The sequence below is a fragment of the Notolabrus celidotus genome, chromosome 15 (genome assembly GCF_009762535.1).
Source record: "Notolabrus celidotus isolate fNotCel1 chromosome 15, fNotCel1.pri, whole genome shotgun sequence".
Lineage (NCBI taxonomy): Eukaryota > Metazoa > Chordata > Actinopteri > Labriformes > Labridae > Notolabrus > Notolabrus celidotus.
Genome location: NC_048286.1, coordinates 19862105 through 19889667, shown reverse-complemented (window position 1 = coordinate 19889667; position 27563 = coordinate 19862105). Strand labels below are relative to the sequence as shown.

Sequence of the window (27563 nt, the reverse complement as noted above, 5' to 3'; positions counted from 1 at the left end):
ACATAAGAAGAAAAAGAGAAAAAAGAGAGCAGTTACAATACTGCACATGTCCAGCAATGACCTAAAGGAATTAAAAAGCATAATGGTGCACTTCAGACATTAGACAGTGACAACAACTAAATCAGACATAGAGTGTGCTCCTATGCTGCTGAACAGTATTTAACACAAACTGAGCAAACTGGAACACTTTGTGTGTAAACAGGTACTGGAGTCTATCTTCATCAGACATGCAAAACAAATCAGGAAAATTTGATTTCTCACCATGTCTAACTTTTACTGGAGGAATTGTTGGAACTATACCCTCAACAACTTCCAGCTCTAACTTAAGGCTTCTAGTTACTTTGGTTTGCATGTTTTTCTATTAACTTTAGTTTTGTTTTGTTAACCCTCCTTGTCTCTTCTGCTTCTGTTATGTCACCTCATCTACTCATGATTCTCCTTCTCTTTTCAACACTTTTCTGTCTGTGCTGTTAATTGTATTTTAATGTATTCTAATATGCTGCCCTTTAAAAATGAATACAAATAAGTAATTATTTTTATATGACATTTTAAGTTTTAATGCAAGAAAACGGTTGATCGGTGAGCCGCGATAAAGACCATAGAGCTAGATATCCATGAAACACTTCTTTTTGAGGATTTGTCATACAAAAGGTTAAAAAGACAGAAGTTTTCCATGTATGACTTACACATGTTTGTGTCCACAGATATTCTGTCCAGATGCCGGAGCTTGGTTGCTATGGACACAAGGAGTACTCTGCTGGAGTGAGGAATTATGGGAAGAGGGACCCAAAAGAGATGTTTGATGTCTACTGTTTCGCAAAAGAATTGGATGGTACGAACGCAAAGCACACACACATACACAAAGCACACACACATAAATACATAAGAAGCTGTTGCAGCTTTCCACTTTTTTTCTGTCTGAAGAGCAAGTTTAGCCTATATTCCCTATTATTTTTGCAGCATTAAAAAGTCAGTTCAAAAGATAAAAGACTTTTGCGTCAAATGTGGGATTATCCACAAGACGGGTTCCTCAAGCCTTTTTCTTTTTGGAAAAAAGGGAGATTCAGATCTTAATTAGCAACCAATTGACCATATTCACTTGGCGGGCCCTTTTCCCCCGACATCACACTCAGGTTGCGGAGCTCAGCTGTTATGCTTTACTACTCTGTTCATATAGACTCGCTTTAGTCATATAAATGCTAGAAATTAAGTTTATTTAAATTGTTTCAACTTCCTCAAACTGAGCTTAAAAAAACACTTGAAGTGAAAATCCAACAGGACCCAAAGACACAGTTCAAGATAAAAACATGATTGTCTTGGGCCATTAGCTACCATAAGCCATGTTAGCATTTAGCAGCTTCCCAACTAATACAACTGTTAGCTAGGAAGTGAGTGAATGCAACATTACTGTGTTAGTGTTACAGGATGTGTTACGTCAGGCGAAAGTTCCTGGTTCATCTTGGTATTAAAGAAAACATGTCTGCTAATGTTTGTTAGGAATGGATGGAACACTAATATTAGCTGTTGTCTAATGCTACCTAATGAATTTCAAAGACATTCTGTTTGAACCAAGCGGCAACCTCCGGTCTCAAACTATGAAGCCCATGCGGAAGTGTTATAAACTGCAATACATCGAGAATCCGCTTGAGGCTGGCTGCAGAAACACCGGAAACCACATAGACACCAATTCAAAAAAGACGATCTTTGCAGCATTAATAAACATGTTTACAGCCTGGTTCAAAATCGGCTTGGCTCTACGTAGCTAATTTCTCTATTGGCACACACGGTACGGGAGGTGATTTCTTTTCTAACGCGACGGTTCGGAAGACATTAAGATTACAAGTTTTTGCCCAAATAAGGACATGACTGACTTGACTCCCGGACAGGAACACATAGCTGTTGGCTAAGAGGCTCAAACCCTGCCTCTTTACGTCACACTCTGCCTGGTTGAGTTCTGCATTTCCTATGTGCCTGCCGCCGTTGATTGGCTTCAAAACAGCGCTAGGGGACAGATGGGTGACATCACGGATACTTATGTCCATTATTTATACAGTCTATGGTTTGAACTTGACACATGGCCACATAGATCATCTTTTCAGTTGCTGATTGTTAGAGCGCAGCAATATACCATTACCACTGCATTTTAGCTTCCAACCCTCAGTGTGATATCAGAGTGACGTGGCCGATGTGTGAATATGGTTAATGGCCTGGAATTGAGTCCAAAAACAGGGTATTCAGGGAAATCAGAGAGTATTTAGGGACTGACCAACATGAGGTCAGCGTTGATTTTATGATATGTCAAAATAGACAATGCTATACATTTCACAATCCATATGCAGTTACTATTTTTCACTCAGGTGGCTCGCTGCTGGCTACTTCTTGACAAATTTCTGTCTCATTTGTCCACCCTCCAGGTGAAGTGTTTCACTCCTCGGTCCCAGGCCGGCTGTCTCTGTCCTCAGCCTCAGACCGCTGTGTGTCCCTCGGGGGACAGCTGGCCACAGTAGGGCAGCTCTATCTGGCCTGGAAAGCTGGCCTGGACAGCTGCGCACCAGGCTGGCTTTCTGATGGGAGCGTTCGCTACCCGGTGACCTGGCCTCGTGCAGACTGTGGAGGGAGCCAGCCGGGTGTCCGCACTGGGACACCCAACACTACTGCTGATAACAGCACAGCGTTATTTGATGCCTACTGCTACAGAGGTACAGTCTACACAAACTACGTTTATTTATGGAGAGGAACTGGACTTATGTTTATTCATAGTTATGTATTATTAATGAAAGAAATAAAGAATCTGAATGCAAAATATATCAATCAAAAGTGGGTTTACTGCGATCTGGCCTTGAGTGCTATCTGTAGAAACAATGACAATGGATGTTATTGCCACTGTTGTAGCTATGGCAACAGTGAATTCTCATTCACATTGTCTATCCCAGGTAAATCTATGTGTGAAACAGCTGGATTGACAGAAGCAATGGGAGAAAGAAAGAGAGGACATTAGGTGTTAACGTTCAATATATAGATGCTCCTGGTCTCAGTGTTGGCTTAAATAGAACATTTTCTGCTATACTAGGAGATAATCTGGGTAAAATCCTTCCATGACTGCCGTGTGAGCAGCAAATGTGTTTCTGCTTGTCTGTTTCCCAGGTAAAGTGAAAAATTCAGGCTCCATCTCCCAGATCTACACCTCCCTGTGGAAGCCCTGGAGCTACCTCACAGGCACAAGTGATGCTGACTCCACAGGGATCGACAATACTGACTCAACTACACAACAGGCTACAACTACCAGAGGTTTTACATTTGTCCATGATTGAAACATCTGTAGTGACAAAAGCCAATGAATTATTCTCATAATGAAACACCAAATCAGTATTTAAAGAAAAACTTTTTATACTGTCCCTGTAGGGTCTGTCACAGATGTTTCACCCTCAAACTGGACTGGATTGGTGGACCTTGAAGACGAGGACTCCCTTCATAGCAGTGACCCTTGTAAGGCTTATGATCTCTAAGCATGTTTATTAATCCGAATGAATCTAGATCTGCTGTAATAATCCATCTCTTTCTATCCTAAGCTTCAGACCCCTGGTCCTCAGAGTCTTCAGGATCATTTGTGACCCTGCAGCTGATCCCAGGACAGAGCTTATTAGACTGGGGAGAGATGCTGGAGCCCGGACCAGACTCAGAGGACTTTCTCCGACCGCCAGTGGAACCCACACCAGCTGAGAAGAAGGTAGGTCAAGGTTACATTTTTTAATTGTGAAATTGGCAACCCTTTGGTTGTTTCCGAAACGGCCTGCTACATACTACTTACTAATGTAGTAGGCAGTAGGTGCTGCCTACTACATACTGCGTTTGAATTTAGTATGTAGTATGACTGTTCTGTCCGATCTGTCATGCAGCATGCTGAGCCAGACTTCGCTGGATTTCCGGTTTCAGAAAGCGGAAGTAAACAACGGCGAAGCCGATAAATAAAATGCTTATTTAGCATCCATTTATGATTTAAAAAGTGAGGAAGTGGTTTATATGTAATTTGATAACTTTCACAGCACCCAAAAACAGATTTCCTCCCGTCAAAAAATGAGGAAAAAGAAAAAGCAGAACGAGCGCTGTGCATTTTGGGAAACAGTACGCGAGGCAGACTGGTCTGATGCATACTGAGATATTTTCCCGTATCAGTAGACATCCGGGGAGTTTTGGCATACTGCAGATTTTTGCTCTTGTTCACATACTACTTACTACATACTGAATTTTGGACATATCAGTACGTACTGCTAGTATAGTAGGCGATTTCGGAAACAGCCTCAGTCTTCATCAATGAACCAGTTTCTTTTCTTCCTGTTCTTATTCAAGGTGATCTCAAAGATTGTGAAGTCCATTTGGAAGCCTTGGAACTATCTGGCTGGGACTGAAGATGAGGATGCGACTCAAACACCGAATGGACAGGCAGGAGAAGTGGAACCAGCCACAAAGAAGACAGATGATGAGTCAAATCCATCACCAGGTGAGTGTTATTATATCCTCTGTATGGTTTGTTAACCTATACAGCCTGTTATCTGGAATGTACCTTGTGATTATACTTAACACAAGAAAAGCATAAAGAAATTTCAATTTGTGAATATACTGAATTTTGGAAGTAATTTAAAATTAAGATAATGTAGTGCATATTATAACAGCCCAGCATGTTGTGTGAAACAGGAACAGGCCCACAGGATATGAGTTATTAAAAAACAGGAAGGCTTGATGGTGGCATATGATTCGGTGCAGTACTTTGACTATGTAACTCATGAAGCACTAATTGGCCCTGGTCTGTGATGTTGGGAAACCTGAGTTAGGCAACACAACAGGGTGGCACATTAATTACAGTATAAAAACAAGCCCAGGAAATGAAGTTCACTGCAGAAACAGACTCAAAGGAGGTAAAGCTTGGAGAGTAGAGGCTTCTGAGCTGTGAGGTGTGAGTGTCCAACATCCTCTCTTTCTTCTGCAAGAACACCAAGAACTACATCCACTCTGACCTTTGGCTCTGCTGAGGTCGGCTCTGTGTAAAGATGCTAACGAGCTGTGATTGGCACCAGGTGTGAGGACTGACGAGCTCCAGCTGTTATCAGTGAGCTCATTCACACTGTTGTACAGTGCAATTAATCCTGCCTTATACACTTTAACCTGTCATTGATCTCTGCTGAATATTCACGTCACAGTAAGGATTTTATAATGATAGAATAAAGCATAATGCTAAATACTCAAAACACCTATTTAAAGATGTGTAATGTAACGCGTACTAAAGCAGCCACAAACCTGACTCCCACAAACACTATAACAGATGTCTCACTTAAAATGAAAAAGTTTTAGTTTTGCTCCAGTTAAACTGAACAAAATGAGAACCCAATGCTGCAGAAGAGGATACATGTGATACATATATGTATGAAAAGGAAGCTGCATGTTTGATTTATTTTAGACCAAGGTATTCAGTCTTGTTTTGATGGCTCAGCCCATAAACACTAGGGAACCAGTTTCACCAAAACATGTAAGGCAGCAATCAAAAGTCAGCCCAAGTTTCTGCAACTCTCTCATTTCTAATAATAATAATAATAATAATAATACATTTTAATTATACAGTGCTTTTCAGAAAACTCGAAGGCACTTTACAAATAGCACACATTAAAAGAAACAAAGTAGGAACACTGGATATAAAAACATTAACAGTTAAAAGCAGTTCTGAAGAGGTGTGTTTTGAGCTGGGATTTGAAAGTTTGTAGGTCAGTGGAGTCACGTATGCGTTTGGGGAGAGAGTTCCAGAGGGCGGGGGCAGCAATGAAGTAAGCCCTGTCGCCCCAGGTTCGGTGCTTGGTCCTACAGGGTGGGGAGAGGAGGTTTTGATTGGAGGAGCGGAGAGCACGGGAGGGGTTGTGAGGGTGAAGCAGGTCAGTGAGATAGGAGGGGGCCAGGTGATGGAGGGCTTTGTAAGTCAGAACCTCTGATGAATGTTCAAGCTCCTATGAGACTGGAAAACCAGTGGTTCAAATACTAACTGTCAAACGTCTCTTTTGAATCCTCTTTCATGCCATATTGTTGCTCAGCAGGTCACACTGTTATAGTATGAAAGAAGGATTGACTTTACCCATGATATGAATTATCCCCCCAAATTTCCCACCCTTATTCCTTTTTCTAATTAACAGCTGTAATCAAAGGGCTATTCTTATCAGGAGTGCCACTTGCACATTTTTGGTTGGATCCAATTAGTTAAAATAACTTCCAGTATAAAACCATGCCAAAGGAACCCATTGAAGCTTATCCAGCGAACTATTTTTTAGACATTTTGTCATGACTTGCTCTTGTTTAGTGTTGTATTTTTCATGTTTTGTATTTCAGTTGCCAGTTTTCAGTTCTTAACTTGTGTTTCATGTCTTGTTTTACTTCTTGTTTTCCAAGTCAAGAGTTATTCTTGTTTTCTCTCCCCATCGTTATTGTTGCTCCTTGTGTGTTTAGTGTTTCCTGTTTTATTTTGTAGTCCTTGCCTCAGTGTCTCGTTTCTAGTCTAGCTTCCTTCCCTTGTGTGTTTACCTTCCAGATACATTATCCCTGTTAGTTTAATCTGTGTCTTGTTTGTCCCACCTGTGTTTGATTACCTGGCATGTATTTAGTCTCTGTGTTTTCTCCCTTCTGCATTTGTTGCGTCTAACTCCCTGTTGTTCTTTGTGAATATGTGTTTAACTTCCTTGTGCTTGCTGAGTTTTTCCATTAAACTCCGACCTTTTCCATTAAACTCCGACCTTACACTAAACAGTAACATAAGAAAAGTCATCCACTCCTCTTTTCATTGACTACTGAATATAATAATATTACATTTACTTTATAAAAAAGGACAAAACAAAGAAACATAACAAAATTGCACTTGTTTGAAAAGGTGAGTTTTTAACAGTGATCTGAATTTGGAAGGGGTTTGAGGGGTTGGGTATTAGAGAAGGCTTGGTCCCTCAAGGTTCGGTGCTTGGTTCTGAGAGAGGGAGACAGAAAGGTTGGTCTTTGAAGAACAGGACGGAGTATGATGGTGGAAGAGGTCAATGAGGTTGGAAGGGGCCTGCTTGTAGGGGGCTTTGTGGATGAGGAGCAGGATTTCAAATTGAATGCAGTAGGGGACAGGGAGCCAATGGAGATGTTGCAGGACAGGGGTGGTGTGGTCACAGGAGCAGGTGCAGGGGAGGAGGCATGCAGCAGAGTTCTGGATGTATTGAATATCTCCAAAATCAAATAGGTTGTGTCTTTTACTGATCTTTAAAATGTAGTTTACTCATTTCACCAGCATGTCATGACGATAACTCCCTGAACATGAGTGTCTTACAAAAGTATCCCCATTGCTTACAGTCTGTAAGAATGGATTTGGCATCTGATTAAAGGTGCTCTCCACCCATCACCAAATGTCCCCTGGGATACTTAGGCAAAAATCTGTTAACATTCCCAAATCACATCTTTAACCTTGGGTGCACATGGTAGCCCTTTGACATTGAAACTCTCTGCCTGAAGAGATTTATTAGATTAGTGCCCCATTGAAATCCAATATTAAATTCAATGTTTTTTTCAGTTGAATGTTTTTATTTTCCCTTTGCTTATTACATTTTTTCTGCTTGTTTTATTTTTTATACTGTTCCCACTTCAGATTCCCTTTCAATATTTGTATTGCTATCTGACCCTTTTATACATGGCTTTGAAAATTGCTAAAAAAAAAAGACCTGCTATTAAATTGATTATACTGTTCCTTACCTATAATGTATACAGTTAGAAACTCCATCATTAACACAGAGAAATTATGTTTCCAGGTGTCTTTCTTTAGCTGCATGTATAGTATCAATAATGAGTTTTAGGTATTGGGGGTTAAATACATTAGAGTTCCTTTACACAACAAACACAAACAGCTGGATGGATGATGGAAAAATAAAAAAGCAAAAATCTGTGTTCCTCTGGTCCATGTCTCAAGGTTCCAGCAGGTCTACAGGTCTTTATGTGCTGGCTGTGGATTAAAGTGGTTTCCAAATTGCAGGAGTCTCAGTAAAGAGTTTGTTGAAACTGTGTTACTGAGTTGTTGATTCAATTCTGAGGCAATATGTGAGGCTGTGGTGGCCTTAAGTTGAATTTAGTGTGAACTGGCTTTATGCGTGTGTGTGTGTGTGTGTGTGTGTGTGTGTGTGTGTGTGTGTGTGTGTGTGTGTGTGTGTGTGTCCGTCCAGAAAGGTTTTAGACCTTTAAGCCACCTTTTAGAATTTAACAGCCTCTAGATTGATGTCTTTGCAGAATGCAGAATTCAGCTCTGTTAGTTGCCTGATGCTACATTCAGGTCACATGAGATGGATGGCAAAAATGTTTAGAAGTTGCAAGCTTGCAGTTCACTGGACTATAACACTGTGGAATGTTAAAAATGAAGCAATGTAGATTTAAATCAAGGCTGACTGGTTGACCTAAGGCTTCCATACCTAGCTTTCTTTACAAACACTTTAATATTGTCAAATGCAAATGGAATGACTTAGCTTACAGGGAAACAGAGCTAATTAATCAGCTATTTAATAATTAGAAAATAGAGGTTGACATGAATGTCACTTATAGGTTGAAAACTTGTGATTAAGGTTACTCCATTGAGATATTTATAGTGTGTAAATGTTATACAATCTCACACTTAAACGCAGTGCTCAATTTGTAGGCTTTCAAACAAGAACCTTCAAGTTAATAAGTTCAATGTAGCTCTCCTGCCGGGCTGATTTTAAAAGTGCAGTACTCTCGTGGTAAGATAACCTTAAACATGCTGCAGAGGGAAGTGTTCAGTACTATTTACACCTTTCTTATAAATGTTTTTCTTAACAGTGCCCTCAGAGGTTTGCTTGCTGTCGTTGATAATATACCAGACGATGATGTTGTAGTGATAAGGATAAGTAGCTGAGGGATAGCTCAGACAGCTTAGATGTGTTTGTTTTGTCTCTCTTGGCAGAGAGAGTGATTCCATGAGGTTATTTTAACTTTGTGCACTACTCCTTTGTTTGTCTTTTCAGTCTGCCATAGTTGTGCTCCTGACTCACCTTGTTTTTCTTTGTTTTTGTGCCCTCCACAGGTTTGTTTTCTTGGGGAAGTTCATGGTTCAACGGCCCCTCTAGCAAAAACTCTACACCCGCCAGTGAAGACTCTCCCACTCGTCTGGCATCAACTTCAGCCGCCTCCGGTAACTCCATGACTACAGTGAGCGCCAAGAGCTTGGTGAATCCAGAGACATCCACCGCCTCCAACTCTACGCCTGAAATCACCCCTTCCAGCGCAGAAACCTGGATCCGTGTTGAGTCGGAGACCACGACCCGATCAGGTGATAAGAGGGATGAGACGGTGACTTCTAGAGCAGGTGGACGAGGAAGAGGGAGGGGGAAGAAGAACAGAGGGGAGGACAGGAGCAGAGGAGAAGACAGGGGGAGAGGAGAGGAGAAAGGGAAAGGTGAAGACGAGGGGAGTGGAGAAATCACTGGTGCAGAAGCAAAGGGGGAGATACAAGTTTCACGCCGACCTGTTGGAACCAGCAAACCGAGAGAACGATCCAGAGAAAGATCTAGAGAGAGGGGGCACAGGAAGGGACAGTCAACCACCACCACAACTACCACCACCACTGCTAATCTTCAGGACTCTTCAGATATGACCACAGCTTGGACAGAAGGTGCATCCACATCTGAGCCCCCTTCTTCTTCTCCAGCAGAAACCCCAAAACCATCAACCTCACTTCATCCGTTTGTCACTGCTTCATCCACATTCCTATCTCCATCCTTCTCTCAATCATCCCCATCTTCCCCCTCCCAATCCCCATTCAATCCCCAAACCCCATCCCCGTCCCCCTCTCCATCTTTGCCTCCTTCTCCATCTCAATCAGCGGGATCAAAAGAGCCAGCTCCTACTGGTCACTTGAATAACCAGGGCATACCCTTGACATCTTTGAAATGGATCCCAGTGGACAAAGCAGTTGTTAACGGCTCTCTGGATTATCCCCCATTTCTGTCGGGGCCCCATGATGAGGAGGAGCCGGCTTGGTCTCATGCTGTGGGCTCGGGGGCCCTGTTACCTGGCAACATGGAGGAGGAGAGCAGAGGAGGAGTCAACATCAGTACCATAACACTAAGCACAGCAGGTTAGTACTGCATGTCTGATTCAGATGCTGTGTTGTTCTGTCAATCTGCTTTACTTTATTTGATAAATGCATGGGTGTGTACAAATATGTATTTCAATCATATATTAATTATTCCAACAAAAGACTCATTCTGATTTATGAAAAGAACTTACAGATGTTTGAATAGCTTTTATTTATTTAAACAGTAGCAGTTAGTCAGTCAGATGATCATACAGCTTTACACCAAATTGCTTATCACAAGGGAAATTAAGGCAACAAATTAAATTATTACAAAGTTGTAAATAATGTCACAGTTTTCATACTGAGGCTATGGTAAACTGTAGTGGTTGTACTCCACTTGTGGCATCCTACTCTCACAGCAGTTCCTAAAATACTTGTGAACTGTAATCTGTACAACACGCACACTAAAATGATCTCCCTTGATTCCAGTCAGCATGACCTCTTAACCCTGCATGACATAGGGGTGGCATGTAACACTGACTTGCTTAGTCTACCAGATTTTTTTTCTGAGCTCTTTGAAGCTTAAGTAACTCAGCTTGGACATTTGTGCTCTATGATGAACATCTTGTGAGTCTTTGTCCTTCCCAATCACACACTGGAGGTGACTTTCTCGCACATTTCCCAACCTTGCCTATTTGTCCTAAAGGCTTCAATGTTCCTTGCAAAGAGTATACTTATATTGAAATGAATCTGTGTGTAACAGAAAAAGAACATTTTGTAAGAATGATTGAATGTATGAATTTTGTATGAATAATTAACATGCTACAGTGACTTCTTTTATACGCAGTAGTGAAATGGTAATAGTTAAATCATCACACACACTCACACCAGTGTTGCCAACTTAGCGACTTTATCGCTATATTTAGCGAGTTTTCAGACCCCTCAGGCAACTCTTTTTCAAAAATCGACTCGCGACACATCTAGCAACTTTTTCTGGTGTTAAAAGGAGACTTTGTGAGACTGACGTGAAAGCATGTATCGTTCTTACTCTTCTCAACGAGCAGTGGATGCTGCTGTGAGTTCCTCTTAGCTGCATTCAGAGCAGGAGGCGTTCATCCCTCCACATCCAGACTGCAAATGTATCACGCATACAGGAAGAAACCGCTGGCTTATCCCGCCTACTGTCTCTGTTTTGTTTATTTAGATAGTTAATGTAGATTGTATACACTAAAATGTAGAAAATGTTATGGTTGAAAAATTTCACGTTTTACTATGATTTGTTGTAGGCTCCTAAGTGTAGTTATAAACATATTTAGGGATTTTTTTAACCTCTTTTTGTCTCTCCCTAAGCGTTACACATCCCTCCTACAGCGTCCATTATAATTTTGATTATGCAAATTAAGTGAAGACGTCATTTAGCAACTTTTAGGACAGCCAATAGCTACTTTCCTCACTGAGGAGTTGGCAACACTGACTCAAACAACTGTAACATCAATACTACCTTACCACTGACTTGTTTTTCCTTCCTTACTTGGAGTTAGACGAGGGGCTTTTTTGTCTTTGTGCATTCAGCGGAGAATTTGGTTCAATGTGTTAGCTTGATGCAGACAAATAGTTAGCATTTACCTTGCTAAAAAGAGGCATGATGTTTTTACTGGTAACCCTAAAGTTACAGTGTTCTTATTGTATCTTTTTAGCTGGCCTGCTAATGTTATCCATTGGTTTAACATAGCTGCCTATCGTAACCTACCTGGGTTACAATAGGCAAGGCAAGGCAAGGCAAGGCAAGGCAGCTTTATTTGTATAGCGCATTTCATACACGAGGGCAACTCAATGTGCTTTACATTAACACATTAAAAGCATTGGAGACATTCAGACAGGCATAAAAGAACACAATTAAAATGACAAATATGATAAAACAGAAAAGAAAAGGAAAAGTAGAAATATATTAAAAATTACATTAAAATTTTAATTTAAAGTGGGTTAAAATAATCTGAGATAGGAAGGCAGTGGCAAATAAGAAAGTCTTAGTCTTTGATTTAAAAGAGGTGAGAGTTGGAGCAGACCTACAGCTTTCAGGGAGTGTGTTCCAGATATGTGGTGCATAATGACTAAACGCTGCTTCACCATGTTTCGTTCTGACTCTAGGAACTGAAAGCAGACCAGTACCTGATGACCTCAGAGGTCGAGGTGGTTCATAAAGTAGTAGCAGATCAGCAATGTATTTTGGGCCTAAACCATTCAGTGCTTTATAAACCATCAGCAGGATTTTAAAGTCTATTCTCTGACAGACAGGAAGCCAGTGGAGGGATCTAAGAACTGGAGTAATGTGGTCTACTTTTTTGGTCCTTGTTAGGACTCGAGCAGCAGCATTCTGTATGAGCTGCAGCCGTCTGATGGACTTTTTAGGGAGTCCTGTAAAGACACCGTTACAGTAGTCTAGTCTGCTAAAGATAAATGCATGGACGAGTTTTTCTGACTGTATATATAATGGACTTAGTATCCGTGACGTCACCCATCTCTTCCTGAGAGCTGTTTTGAAGCCAATCGACCGGAGTCAAGGCAGTCATGTCCTTATTTGGGCGAAAACTCATAATCTTAATATTTTCTGAACCCTCGCATTAGAATTTCTTTTTTTCTGTACAAAGAATACATGTATAAAACACAAATAAACAATAAACATCCACCCAGCCTCACAACAATGGTGCATGATGCACACTGGACACATTACATGGGCATTTTGTTTAGCAGTGCTATGGCCGACGGGACAAAGCTTCTGCCAAACCGGGCTCGCCTACAGTATGGGGATATGTATCTGCAACCAGATGGGAGCAGTGTGAAGACTGAGTAGAGGGGGTGTTGGGGGTCCAGTGTTATAGTACGTGCTCTGCGAATGATGGCTCTGTTGTTAAGGTCAGACAGGTTGGGTGTGGGGAGGTGTATGATTTTGGTGGCAGTGTTTGTGGTGTGTATGAGTTTGTTTTTGTTGGAGACAGTTAGCATGTTGTAGTAGCAGGAGGAACAGTAGAGGAGAATGGGTTGGATGATGCTTTGGTATACAGTAACAGTAGAAGGTGGGTGCACTAAAGCTTAGACACAGCATAGGTCTGGCCTATGATAATCAATACATTTAGGGTTAAACTAACTAGTAACATTGGTGCTGACTAACTAAACGTGCACATCATCCCTAATTAAAATACATAAAAAATTATGATTGAAACCAGAAAATGTTTGTCAAAACTGACCACAATCCTAACCTTCAGAACCATTTCAATATTATAACTCTGTCTTTATTAGCAGTAGAGACACACTTGTAAAGGAGAAATAGGTTATGAGGTAATTGATGAATCCAAGCCAGCATGCTCAACATTGTTTATAGCTTATCTGATTGTCTGGCTGTTTGTGATTCTGGCTCTGCTACGTTCAGTTACGACAATGTTCCTGCTTGTCTCAGGAATCACTTCAGTGAGTAGACTGTTATCATACCTAACAGAAATACAGCTTGACAAGAATAACTACCCTTTGAGAGTGACTTTTCATTTCCTCCCCTGCCTTCGCCATGGGCACATTTATTCCCTAAAAAAACCCCAGTGTATTCCTTGACTGCATACCTTTTTATTCCCACCAGAAGCCACATTCCTGCCATCGTACATAATCTGTTGATTAAGTCCGCTGCACAGTATCTCAGTGAGAATCCTGGCCGGCCACCTGGTTCACTTCTTATTTTTTCCCTTGATAATGAGAATGCGCACAGGAAACATCCCATCACCAGGCATTTGAAAGCCCCATGGGCATCATGCTATCACACATTTCTATGGTGATTTATTTTTGCTCCCTTTGAAAGCGGCTTATGTCTGCGGCGCGCTCGACTCAGCTGCCTGCTCGGGGTGTTTGAGGAGTCTGCGGATGGAAAACAGCTGTAAACTGTATCGACAAGGAGCCGAGGGCAACCATTTGTGCTGCTGGTGTACAGTATGAGGGCTGATTGATTGACTGAGACCCTGGAGTCATGCGGACAGAAGGCCGTAAACAACACACAAACACACAGTGATTTCTTTACCGCACAAACAGCACAAGTGGATGGAAGCAGACCCGGGAGATTGGAGCAGAATAATGACTTTCAGCCTACACCTCTCTCTCTCTATTTCTCTTTCTTTTTTTAAACATAAACACACTCTGCGGCAGCTCGGTCCCTTGTGGTTGTGTTTCATGGCAGTGGTCAGTATTTTCTTTCCTGACTGGATCACCAAGCACTTCATCAGTCAGCTTAATCAATGAGAGAGAGGAGAGAAAAAAGAGATGCCTCAGGTTGCATTCAGGGACCTTCAGTAGGAAGGCACATTGTTGCAAGTATTCTTATTCAATACAAACATGCAACCAACGTTCTTTCCTTATTTTATCTTTGTCAACAGATTTGTACCACACCATCTTTTAACATTTAAAAAGGAGCCAATTTTTCTTTGTTTCACCTTTCTCTTTGTGCTCGCCTGCCAGCGCAGAAATGCCAGCGCTGTCAGTGAGGTCTCAAGCTCTTATCCCAGAATCACATTTCCAAAGTAAACCATATTTCCATTTTGTCCGTAGCTGTGATTACACCGGGCCAAAGCTCTGTGTGATGTGAGGATTAATACTTTGAGTCGGGTGCAAAGCATTATCCCTTTTACTGTCCTGTCTCTGTAAACTTATTAGTTGGATTTTTGCTGTTTCCAGCTTACCGTTGTTGTTTGTGCCTTCGGAGTCAGAGCCGCTGTGCAGAGCTAGGGACTGTCCACTCTGTCAGCTCTTTCTACACACTATTGATTTTTCTGCACCACTCGCTTTAATGAATCGCACCAGGTTTATCTATACTCACACACACAGTTACACACACACATACACACACACATCCAGCAGTAAATCTGGTTGTCTGGTTGTCATAACAGTTGATATTTGTCAAAGCGAGCTATAACCTCGACTGATGAAGAGGGTGGAAGTTCACTCCAGCCTGGACTGATGTGCATTTAATGAAATGCATGGCTGGTTTTAGCACCTGACTTCAGCAGAATTCAAACCTGGTGATGAGAATCCATCCACAAAACTTTACATAAATCTATGAAGCTGATGTTATTGAGATTGCTTATTTTATACTGGAGTTGAAATGAAAACTCTCCAGCTTTTTATCCATTTTTTCCCATTTATTGGTGAATTAGAGACGAACAATAGAAAAATAAGCTAGTAGAGAGAGTTGGCAAAATACCAACAATGAGGTTTGTAGTATTGAATGCATGTTGTAGATAAGTCTGGGAGAAATAAGAAGAGAAACTACATTGAAGAAAATGACATGACTTTAGAGATATTCTCTTGATCATGTTTGTGTAGACATGTTTGAATGCTTGGACAAGTTTTTTGTGAAGAGTAGGGGAGAAACAAAATAAGCTCAATAGATTTTAAAAGCTGCAAATGATGATAATACAATTTTATTTGTCCCTACACATTTATTTTCCCAACACAGCCGCCGACATGAAGACCATGTGGAGAGTGTGAGCTTGAGATGTCTGCTGCTGGTTAGTTATCGGACAGGATCAGCCTCAAGGCTTATCATAGCCGTGGTATTGATTTTCGCTCATCATACCGTGTAAACACAAACACACAAACCAACACAATCACACACACACACACACACCATCAGCCTCACACACCACCCCCTCCTAGGCAGTGCTCAGTGTCAGAGAGAGAGAGCTGGCTAAACAAAGACTCCCACAGCCGACGCTTTAGTGGCCAGGATGAACGGGTGGTGGGTTTCAAAGACCTTAAGTTGCTCTAATGAGCGGCTCAGGGGAGAAACACGTGGTGGTGTGTGTCAATTGATATGGAAATGTGCAATTGTGGAAGGAGACCACACACACGCACACATTTAAGGGGGGAATACGCTCAGCGGGAGGTCTGCTCATTTCTGTCGAGGACGCCCCTAATGTCTGAAGTTCTCACGATGCCCACTACGCTCGCGCGCACTGGAGAGAGCCAAGGCCTTGCTTTCCATATGGTTACCATGACAACTGTGGCTGTGAGTGGATGGTGAGGGTTGAGGCTCTCTGGCTTCTGATCCCTTTGAAAAGAGACCGAGTGTGAAATGGATATGCGTGTGTTGTAACTGCTGGTTTTTGGCTGTGCAGCAATTACAGAGAAAGGATGCCATGTTTCTTCTCTGAGTCATAAGATGATTTTTTTCTTTTTGTTCAGAATCCAAGCGGTAGTGAGGGGAAATGTTTTTAAGACATCCAACTTTAGACAATTGCTTTGGAAATTCATATTATAGCAACCCCAACTCTTCAACTCTCTATTTGACAAGGATTTTTAAACAGGGGCTCCTTTAACATGCTATGAACATGGTGAACACTGTGTGGGAGCTAAAAGAAATACAACTAACTCAAATATTACCATCCTTTTTCATGACTGTGTCATGTATTTTCGTCCCTGCAGCAATTTTAAACATTTAAATATGATTTCAAATCACCATCTATAAATTTAATTACTTGCTTAAACAATGATGAGCTCAAACAGAGTGCTACAGGTCAATATAATTCATTTAAAATTGAGTGATTAAGACAGTTTTCAACAAGAAATGCATTTTAACCTTCTTATGTATGCACACTTCACCTCACACGTTTTAAATGCAAATACGCACTTTTTTTTTTTTTTTTTTTACATTTTTACTGTTACAAACTTAACTATGCTAACTCACATGGTAGCATTTTCCTCTTCTGTCACACTCACAGGAGCTGTTGTACTGCTTTGTTCAAGGCTGTAGGCCAGTCCTACTCAATTAGCAGACCCCTGGGCCACATGCAGCCCAAAAGCCACCCTTGAGTGGCCCGAAAGCAACTGTAATGTGAAATTTAAAGAAGCAGTATTTCAGCATAGGTTTAGTTTAACTACTGCTCTTTTATTGTGTTTATGCCCTTTTGGATGTGACAATACGTTAATAAACATCCAGTGTGTTTGTTATCTTATCTATTTGTTTTTCTTTTAAATGGTTAACTTTGCTCAATGTCTGCTAAAAATGTCCGGCCCAGCTCATGTCCTTAGTCTGAAAATCCGGCCTGACCAAATATTTAATTGAATAGCCCTGCTGTAGGCCGTTTAAACAAATAAAAAAAACCGAATGCTTAGTTTTAGCATTTATTTCACTGAAACATGCAACAGATGCACAGAAGTGTGTTATTTTCTAGACAATGCTCTAACAAGAGATTAGATGATGGAGAACCCTTCTCAGCATAGACGCACCCCACAAGCCTGAAAGCAGCATCTCCGTGTCTATATCAGTCGCACTAATGCAGCATCCTTTCTAGCTCACACACACTCATGCTCCTACTTATGGAAACTACACAAGAAGGTTCACATTAGGTGGCTTGAAAAGTAGCTTTATAAAATGTGACATGTGCTATGTCAGCCAGGTTCTTAATCAACAAAAAGTACTGTATTATTTAGAGTTTTGAAAGATACACATACCTTTTGAAATTATAACATCAGTCTTTACAAAGTCACTAACTATCCAACAGGACACAATCAAATAACCTTGAGAAAATGACACCACAAATAATACGCATTTACAAAAGAATATTAAGGTCATGTTTTTCTTCCCAATAATAAAACACATTTACAAAAATGTTCCTCTTTATAGTGTTACCCCCTAATTTTTAATCCTTAAATTGCCCGTCTGCTAAAAGCTGTCTGTTTGTTTTAGTTGAGGTGGAGCCCTGCGTGACAAACCCGTGTCTGCATGGAGGAAAGTGCCTTCCTCAGGGAACGGGCTACAGCTGCTACTGTCCACAAGGATACGCTGGGGAGAACTGTGAGATTGGTAAGTGATGCTTACACACACACACACACACACACACACACACACACACACACACACACACACACACACACACACACACACACACACACACACTCTCATAAGCTTGCACATCCCACGCAAACATAAAATCAGGCATGCATCCACAAAGTAGTGGAATAATAAAGTCAGCTCTGCAAAAGTCCGTCCATAGTGATGAAAGGCTGTGAAGACACAGTCTGTTGTTAGGTCAAAGGTCGAGCTGTGCATCACATTTAGAGAGGAAGCAGAATGAAGACTGGGGTCAAAGGTTAGGGTCAAACTTTCAGAGTAGACTGATGCTAATTGTCCCTAAACTCAGCTTGAACTCAAGTATGAAGAGGTGTTAGGAAAAAAATGATCCACTCATAGTCAGGAGAATTTGCTCACTGAATTGATTTCTTTGTCCCTTACAAAACGCCTAAAGGTTTTGGAATCAAATCAAGGTCTCTTTGTTTGGTCATTGCTGGAAAGAAAAGAAAATGTTGAAAGATTGCAGATTCGGATCAGAACCAAAAACAAATCGATTGTTCCTCACCCAAAGGTCTTTTATACCCACAGAAACTCCAGAAGTCTATTCATGGGATACTTTAACATACTGCTGACTAAAGGACAGAGAAAATACAGGATAACCTTCCACTGCAGGTACAAACAGCTCAGAGACACTGATCCCTGCTGTTAGTGATTCCAGCTTTAGAGGTTAGAGATAAAATACATTTTACTACAGGAGGGATAAACTGAGGGCAACCAGGCTGCCATGTATCACAAAACCAACTCTGACCTGCATGAGCTGAGAGACAATATCTATATTCAACATCTTCTGGATCAATTTTTTTTATCTTCATGCAATTTCCTCTTTTCTCTCTCTCTCTCTGCGTCTTTATGCAGAGCACCTTTTGTTTTTCCTATCTTTGTTTTGCCGCATGGTCAGGTCAGGTCTGACTGCTTAATGTCAGAACGTGACTGTCTTATGGTTTGGTTTTCAGGCAGCCAGATGTGATCTTGTGTCTTCAAGTCAAGAATAAAGTTGTCATTATTGGACATTCACCAACACATGACTGGCACTGTGTCTGTCAGGCAACATTTCCACTCCATTTATATTTGACACATCTGCTGTTTGTGCCAAAAACAAATGAAGTGGAAATCTCGCCAAGCAGGCATTGTGCCCACAGAGTTTTGGTGTGTATCCAGTAATTACAGTCCCAGCAGATATTTATTCTTGACTTGAAGCACTGGATCACCTCTGGTATCCAAATGGCTTTTTTTTTTCCTTTTTGCATGCCTTGTTGTGGCCCTGAAATAAAAAAAAAAGACTGTAAAGTATGTCATTCTGGTTATTATCTGAAGCTCTCTGGTAAATAAAGGCCTGTTAAAGAGCTATCTAAACACAGCGGTTTTCAGTCAACTGCCCACAGATGAAAACCCTTGCTCTAAACGTTTTTTGGTGTTTCTAACTTGGTGGTGAGTCAACTTTCCAAATAAAAATCTCCAGCTGCATCCATCAGAAAAAAGGTTTGACCTGCCAGAGAGAGTGGGCGAAAGTTGCTCTTGACTTTTTTTTCTCTGGTGATTTCCAAGCTGCAAGTAAACGGTTACTATGACCAAACAGAAAGTAATGATCCATGAATAAGGATGGTGAAACTTAAAAAAAATAGTTCATCTGAAGAATGAAAAAAAACATTGGTTGGTTTGCTGTTTGGTTCTTGGAGTTTGAGGTCCAAATCAGTCCTGCAGTTACAGTTTATCACCATAAATGCCACTTACAAGAGAGAGGGGGGCAAGGTTGCCAAGTAAAAGTCGGGGTACAAAATTTTAATCCAATATGGTTAACGTCAAATATATCCTTGATGTCCTCTGGCTGTCAGCTCTATGTGTCAGTCTTTAAAAAAGTTGCGTTTTGAAGTAGGAAGAGTTTACTGTATCCGTGTCTAGAGGTGGTGTGCTTGCTCTGGGAAGCCTTCTTACGTCCCCCATATTAGTGTTACAGCAGCAACAGTAAAAACACTGCTAAACCAAAAACTCTAAAAAATCAAATTTGATGTAAATGTTTTATCTCTGATTACTTGAGAGTATTATCATGATATTTGTTGGTCTTTTAGCCGCAGTCTTGTCAACATTATATGCAATTAGGGCGGTCAAACAAGTTATTTTTAAAGTTTGAAATGTATCACAGAATGTCAATAGTTAATAATGATCAATTCTGTTTTTTAATGGCATTTTTAAAATTCGATTTTTTTTGCATTTGCATCCAAAATAGCGCTCTTCTAGCTTTTGTGATGCGGTTGCTGACATACATCTGTTTGATTAGCTTCGCCTGTATGTTAGTGGTGTTACTTTCCATCAAGGCAGCAACAAGAGCAAGGAGACGCAGCCATGACTAAATCATGGTGCGTTGAAATGAAAATAAAACGGCATTTAATGAAAAAATGAATTAACATTTTAATTTTGGACCTTAATCCCATTGCAATTAACATGTTAACACTGACAGCCCTATGCATGATATATCATCTCAACCGACTTCACTTTGCATGTCGTACCCTCTCTTTGCAAGATTTCACCTTTCTTCATAGTTTTCATAATCCAATGCATGCAAAATATCAATAGAATAACCTTTAAAGAAGTGTCACACGCTAGAATTTAAGCACAGAGATTTGAGCTTGACACACCTTCTCCACTCTTCTTTACTTTATTTTGGTTTCTTGTCTTTATTGCCGTAAGAAGCAGCATTTGATACAACCACTGGCTTTTTATTTCATTTCTGGTGCAGTGTTTTAATAATGCATCTGATTTAAAGGCTCTACAGCACCATGACAAATCCACTCAAGTGTCCCCTTTTCTTTGTCTGATTAGAACCCTTTGCAGGACTTTTAAAAAGAAGACGTTGTTGAAAGTTATTAATCACACCTCTATTAGCCCATTTTTACCATGAACGTTTGAATGTCTGCTGTAAAAAAGCCCCCCACCTATGGAGAGAATATTGTGTCTTTAATATGCAATCAAAAATAATGGATTTGAGAACAAAAAACAATTTTGCAAACAAAATTATGATTTGAAAAATATGAAATAATGCTATGAATAAAGGAAATATATTTGTGATTAAAAATGTATCTTTATAAATCCACTCTTTTTTTGTTACAAACAAAATTATTATTCTCACGAACCACAGATTCGTTTGCGTTTCCAGTTTTTGCGTTTGCGTTTCCAGTTTTTGCATTTGCGTTTCTACATAACTGTCATGGGCGGGACCTCCCCTGAGAGATGCAAGAAGCCTCCTAATTGGTCAGTCTCACTCAGAGAGACGGTGTGACAACTTCCGCCCCAACAAGTTGTTGCCGCGAAGGGAGACATATCAACATCGATCAGACATTAACACCTAACACGCTGTGTGCTCGTCATAAGTGACTGACTTTATTACCGCCCGGCTTTAGTGACAGTTATCCTAATTTCATAGTTATCGGCCTGTTTATAAATAAAACAATCATAATAACAGTTACCTCAGTAAACTGCTTCCTGATGCTGCTTTCTGGTACCAGCGACAGTGATAAATAAAACATGATCAAACCCTAAGGGTTGAAGATCAGTGAAAATATGGCCCCTTTTATGCTTTTAGTTTCTTTTTACTTAACTTAAAGGAGGAATGACCCCTCAACAATCCACACACACGCCTCCTGGTTTGTTCTGATAGTATATCTAATGAAAAAGTTCGTTTATTTATTTATAAACAGGCCGATAACTATGAAATTAGGATAACTGTCACTAAAGCTGGGCGGTAATAAAGTCAGTCACTTATGACGAGCACACAGCGTGTTAGGTGTTAATGTCTGATACCGCCGTCTAAAACGGTTAGGGGAAAAAAACACTGGAAGAACAAACGACAAGTGTAACCTTAATAGCACCAATAAGACAGAAAATAGACAGGTATGTTACGCAAAACGTACCTGTTTCTCGATGTTGATATGTCTCCCTTCGCGGCAACAACTTGTTGGGGCGGAAGTTGTCACACCGTCTCTCTGAGTGAGACTGACCAATCAGGAGGCTTCTTGCATCTCTCAGGGGAGGTCCCGCCCATGACAGTTATGTAGAAACGCAAATGCAAAAACTGGAAACGCAAACGCAAAAAACTGGAAACGCAAACGAATCTGTGGCTCGTGAGAATAATAATTTTGTTTGTAACAAAAAAAGAGTGGATTTATAAAGATACATTTTTAATCACAAATATATTTCCTTTATTCATAGCATTATTTCATATTTTTCAAATCATAATTTTGTTTGCAAAATTGCTTTTTGTTCTCAAATCCATTCTTTTTGATTGCATATTAAAGACACAATATTCTCTCCATAGGTGAAAAATAGGATAGGACAGTCAGAGCCAGGGTGAGAAGCTTATTTTGGCTTGAGCTCACCCTGCTGGGTTAGGCTGTATCAATAAATGTAACTGCTCAACATTAACTCAAGAGAAGGACAAGTCACCTGTACAGATGCTTAGGCCTTTAAGCTTTAGACTTCAGGTAGGTTTGGTTTAATATTTTATGGTTGCACTTTAGATTTGTTATTTGATTACACTCTGACTAATACTAATCTGATTTTTTAACACCCATATTTAGGTTGACAATGATAAATATGATATGAAGGAGATTTGTCACACAGCTTATAATTAGACTTTTATCTTTTTGATATCTTTGGCCGCAGACAGTATTTAGAATCTGCTTTGATCTGTATTTCTCATTAATTTGATGAGCCATATTTAAATTAAATTATTGGATTATTTAATGGCAGACAAACATTCCTAATTCTTTTCATCTTTACTAGCTGCCAACTCTGCGACCAATCTGTGTCCCTAATACAGAGACATATTTAGGTGCTAAGTTTGCCCAGTCCTTTATTTCCCGAAGCAGACACCAACAGAGTATCAGGTATGACGCTGTCCTCAGAGAGAGTCCTCATTTGTTCCTTCATATAAACTCCAGACTTATCATGTTATGATAAAAGAACCAAGCACAGTACCATAATTATCCATATTTACGTTTCCATTTAGCCTGCTTAAACCTTAAAACTTATAGAGCGCCAAGTTGTGTGTTCACTGTCGCAGAAAAAAGGACAGACAGAAGGACCGTCAGTCTGACAGGCAGCAGCCGCTGTGTGGGTCTGCTGAAGGCTTTGTTATGGATTTGCAGAATTTGCAGAATTATCTCTCTGAGGAGCAGCTTCCCTCTGCATAATGGATGAGAGGGACGAGGGGATCAGAGGTTTTCCACCAAACAACATAGAAGTGGGCTGATTTTAGTGGGGAGAGGGAGCTATGGTGTCAACTAACTTGCACTTCAGGGGGTCATTCAGGATCAGGCTAGTCGGGATTAGTTTGGGGGTGTTCCATATTCATGAACCTTTTTTTCTAATTTAATGGTAGGTGTTAGTATTCTCAATATGTTTCACATCTTTTAATTAAAAGTCTGAAACTGTGGTAACTACATTGTTGAGGGGTTAAAATTTTTCCAGTTTTGACCAAAAAAACTAACAGATAAATTATTTTACCTGTGCTGGATTGTTATGCAGTACAACCATCAGACTGTGGCTGGAAGACATCTGACAATGCTAACCGCTACTGAATAACAAAAGAAGAAAGAACAAGTACAAACTGCTGGTAAACCAGGTTCTATGAGCATCAAATCATGAGACTGATGCAGAGACTTCTGCAGCTGTCAGAGAGTCGTTCAGACCTTCATGTCCAGTGAAAACTTTGTTGGTACAACCATAGACTGTATAAATACTGGACGTAGTATCTCTGTTTTGAAGCCAATATTGCAGCCATATTGGAAATGCGGAAATCAACCAGGCATAGTGTGACGTAAAGAGGCGAAGTTTGAGCCTCCTAGCCAACAGCTATGTGTTCCCGTCCGGGAGTCAAGGCAGTCATGTCCTTATTTGGGCAAAAACTCTTAATCTTAATATCTTCTGAACCGTCGTGTGAGAAAAAAAATCACCCCCTGTACAGTGTGTGCCGATAGAGAAATTATCTACGTAGAGCCAAGCCGTTTTTTGAACCAGGCTGTAAACATGTTTATTAATGCTTTAAAGATCGTCTTTTTTCAATTGGTGTCTGTGAGATTTCTGGTGTTTCTGCAGCCAGCCTCAAGTGGATCCTCGATGAACTGCAGTTTATAACACTTCCGCATGGGCTTCATAGTTTGAGACTAGAGGTTGCCGCTTGGGTACAACACGCTTAATCTAGATCACTTCCATACATAAATCCATTGAGCATGTCTACAACAATGAGAAAGAGAATTAGCGTGCTCACTCAAGAATACTGAAAAAATACTCAGTGCTGACCAAAAGGGGACAGTAAACATGAAAAATGTCAGCACTCGTAATAAAGTACAAAACTTTTAATGCCAGAAATTGACAGCAGCTTATAGATATGGACACGTTTCAGCCTTAGGCTTTCCTGAGCGTGACTACAACAACCATGCACAGTCATGGGTCTCTAGATGCAACCTCCAGTTTTGAGAAATTAAGCCAGTACAGAAGTGCTACAAACTGCAGTTCCTCAAGTGTCCACTTGAGGTTGGCTCCAAAAGCGCAGGGATTCACTTATCAATCAATCAATCAACCTTTCTTTGTATCGCGCCAAATCACAACAAATGTTATCTCAAGACGCTTTAACAAACATAGGAGGTCTAGACCACTCTATGTCAACTTATGTTAAGAGGTACACTTTTAAAGCACAATTAAACATGTTAAGTACCAAAAAAAAAGGTTTGAGTCAGGATATCTCATTTTCATATTCACACAGTACATAAATTACAGAGGGTGAATTCTGTTAAAATTCATCATTTTTACAGGCACTTGTTTCGTAGCTGCTTGCTAGGATGCCTTAGGCCTGCCTCAGCTCTATGTCTTATCATGTTTCTAGTTTGACCCACTATTTGGATGTTTTAGTTCACACTCAGTAAAATTAGATTCTGAGATGTTCATGTTAAATAAAATCGATCCTTAAACCAGAGTTTCTGAGTTTTTGTAAAATGTCATCATAGTTTAGTGTCTTTCCGAAAGTTGAATCCTGCATCTCTTCTGCCACACTGTTAATCTCTGTGACACAAAGGTAAGATATGTGCAGATTTCAGACTCAGCCTTGACTGGACTTGTAAGTGTTTTAAATGTATGAACCTGACTGTCAAAGATTGTTATGTCTTTGATAAGGAAAATGACATTCACAAAAACTGTATTAAATAAATACTGTCACTTTTTGATCTTACAGCTAAACAAATGACTCGTCTCAAAACTTTGAGCCTGTTGGAGTTTATATCCAACAAGAAAACATATAAGCATAAATGTCACTTTTCGTTTCTGTGTCTGTCCCAGAAAAACTTCATCCAGCGTTTGTCTTAAAAGAGCTGCCACTTTTCTAAACAGATAAACAGCCTCTGCTGTCAGATTAAAGTTGCATCAAACCTCCACAGCAGAAACTGCTGTTAAAGCTCTGAAATTGGATTGAATTAAAAAAGTAGCCTGAAACAAAGTTCACAGATTTAGTTCCGAGAGGAAATGAGTCCTTGCCATTACAACTAGCCCTCAGTGTTCCAAGTTAGAAAGTATTGTATGAGGCTAAAAGGTCACTCTGGTTTGATTTGTCTGAAACATTTACATCTTCAACGCCTCTGACCTTTTATAGATGGAGCTTTTTGCCTGAAAATAAGCAACAGTTAAAGAATACTTGTAGAAAGCTTGAACTTATAAGCAGCTTTCTTGTTGCACTCTCGCTGTGAGTTTTAATAGATTTCTGGAGTCCTGGGGTATATCTTTGATTCAGGGTCCAAAAAGCCCCACAGTGGTCAAAGAAGATTACATACCCTCCATTTATAATGATAAAGTGATACTTAGGAGATCCCTGCGGCGAAATGTTCCCTTTACTTGCCCACAGAGAGGTTAAAGAGCACAGTTAGCACAGTTAGCTTAGCAGCTCTTGAGCTGGCGGGGTGTCTGTTGTTGCTTGAGGCCTCTTCAGCAGGGTGGCTCGATGCCAAATTGGGGGCTTGGTCCCAGATCCTCCAGTCACATATGTCTTACTTTGACTGCTTTGAAAGAAAAACTATACGTTGTGCACTCTGCTTTTTTCTCTTATTCAAATGAGACAATGAACAAGACAGAAAGAGGAGATTAGACATACATCAAGTTGACATTAAGCTCTTTAAATGCATAGCGAGGAACATGACAACACTTGAATGCTTTTAGAGTGAGAGAATAAGGAAAGAGGAGGATGGTTAGGGGGGATTAGTCAGTCTGTATTCTCCTCACACCCTCTTAAAATGTGAATCTTCACTCACCAACATGGACACATTTCATTGTTTCATCTAGGACTAATGACCAGCTCATCTAGTGTCCGCATTTAAAAGGCAGCCAGTGCCCACACATTTTCTCTCTTTCTGACAGACATCTCTCTAGCAGAAAACATCCTTTTAATTTGAACCCTCTAATGAGATCTGCAACCCGCCTGTTCCTGCTGCTTTTTTTCTCCCTCGCAGACGTTGATGACTGCCAGTCAGAGCCGTGTGAAAATGGAGGCACTTGCATCGACAAGATTGATTCCTTCCTCTGCCTTTGCCTGCCCAGCTATGGAGGAGACACATGCGAGAAAGGTGAGAGTGAGGAAACCGCAGACACGCCGATTACTCAGAGCTGTGTGATTGGGAATTATCATGCGTTTCTTTTGATATGAAATCCTTCTACTTTACAATAGGACCAACAAACTCTGTACATTCTCATGTGTGAAAGCACAGGGGTGAACTTGTTAAGATTCTCGTCATATGATGGTAGCAGTAAAGGATTTTTATTTCCGAAGCTGTGCTGGTGGAAATAATCCTGATCAGTGTGCAGCGTCTGTTGCAGCTTTGTGTCATAACAGGATATCACAAAGAAACATCTTTCAGCAGACAGTGTGCCACCACAGGACTGCAGGCTGACAGATACTGACTGTAACTCCTGCACGCACATCAATACAAACAAGGTTTCACTTTGTGTTTGCATGGTTTTCAATCAGAATTCCACATACATGATGGAAGAATCAATGACATGAAGATGAATATGTGATGTGATACCAATAGTTGAATTTTTGTGGCGAGATATTGATACTGAAACTGTGTTATGTATTCTATTTCTTCTAAACGTGTCTCTGGGTGTGTCCTGTAAACCAACAAAACTTGTGTTAATATTCATTTTTCCTCAAGGTATCCTGACAAATATCTTTAATTGAAAAAAGAAATGCTAAGCAGTATTTGAAAATGTGTAATCCTGTGATGTTTTGGCTGTGCTTTTGTGGGTAAATTGCTCTTCTTTGTTGTGTATCACTGCAACCAAACATCATACAGCAAGATATGATAAAACCCCCAACACCCACACCTCGCCTATGTGCATGAGCATGAGCCAAAAGAATACAAATCAGGCATACAAGCATAAAAACATTTCCTTGATAGTGGAACAGGCGTGAAGAAAATCCAAATGGTACTTCTAAATTACTTGATGACAATGTTTTCACAAAGTAGGCAACACTCATTGTGCAGAGGAGATAAAGATAAAGATAAAAACCTATACAGATATAAAATAATCAGGCAATATGGGGCTTTTTAACAT

The 27563-nt window shown here is 40.4% G+C and overlaps 1 protein-coding gene across 2 annotated transcripts in view; it reads left to right on the top strand.

Moving 5' to 3' along the window:
- LOC117826169 (neurocan core protein-like) overlaps positions 1-27563 on the top strand; it is a 63326-nt gene that overhangs the window by 26503 nt on the left and 9260 nt on the right. Inside the window, exons 6-15 of one of the 2 annotated variants that reach the window (XM_034702055.1) lie at positions 705-832; positions 2415-2699; positions 3145-3288; positions 3403-3486; positions 3570-3727; positions 4348-4498; positions 9092-9679; positions 9890-10144; positions 17808-17924; positions 26459-26572. In XM_034702055.1, the coding sequence (XP_034557946.1) occupies positions 705-832; positions 2415-2699; positions 3145-3288; positions 3403-3486; positions 3570-3727; positions 4348-4498; positions 9092-9679; positions 9890-10144; positions 17808-17924; positions 26459-26572 (2024 nt within the window). Of the gene's footprint in view, positions 1-704; positions 833-2414; positions 2700-3144; positions 3289-3402; positions 3487-3569; positions 3728-4347; positions 4499-9091; positions 10145-17807; positions 17925-26458; positions 26573-27563 lie in introns of both variants that reach the window. The other variant, XM_034702054.1, reaches the window with a different exon arrangement.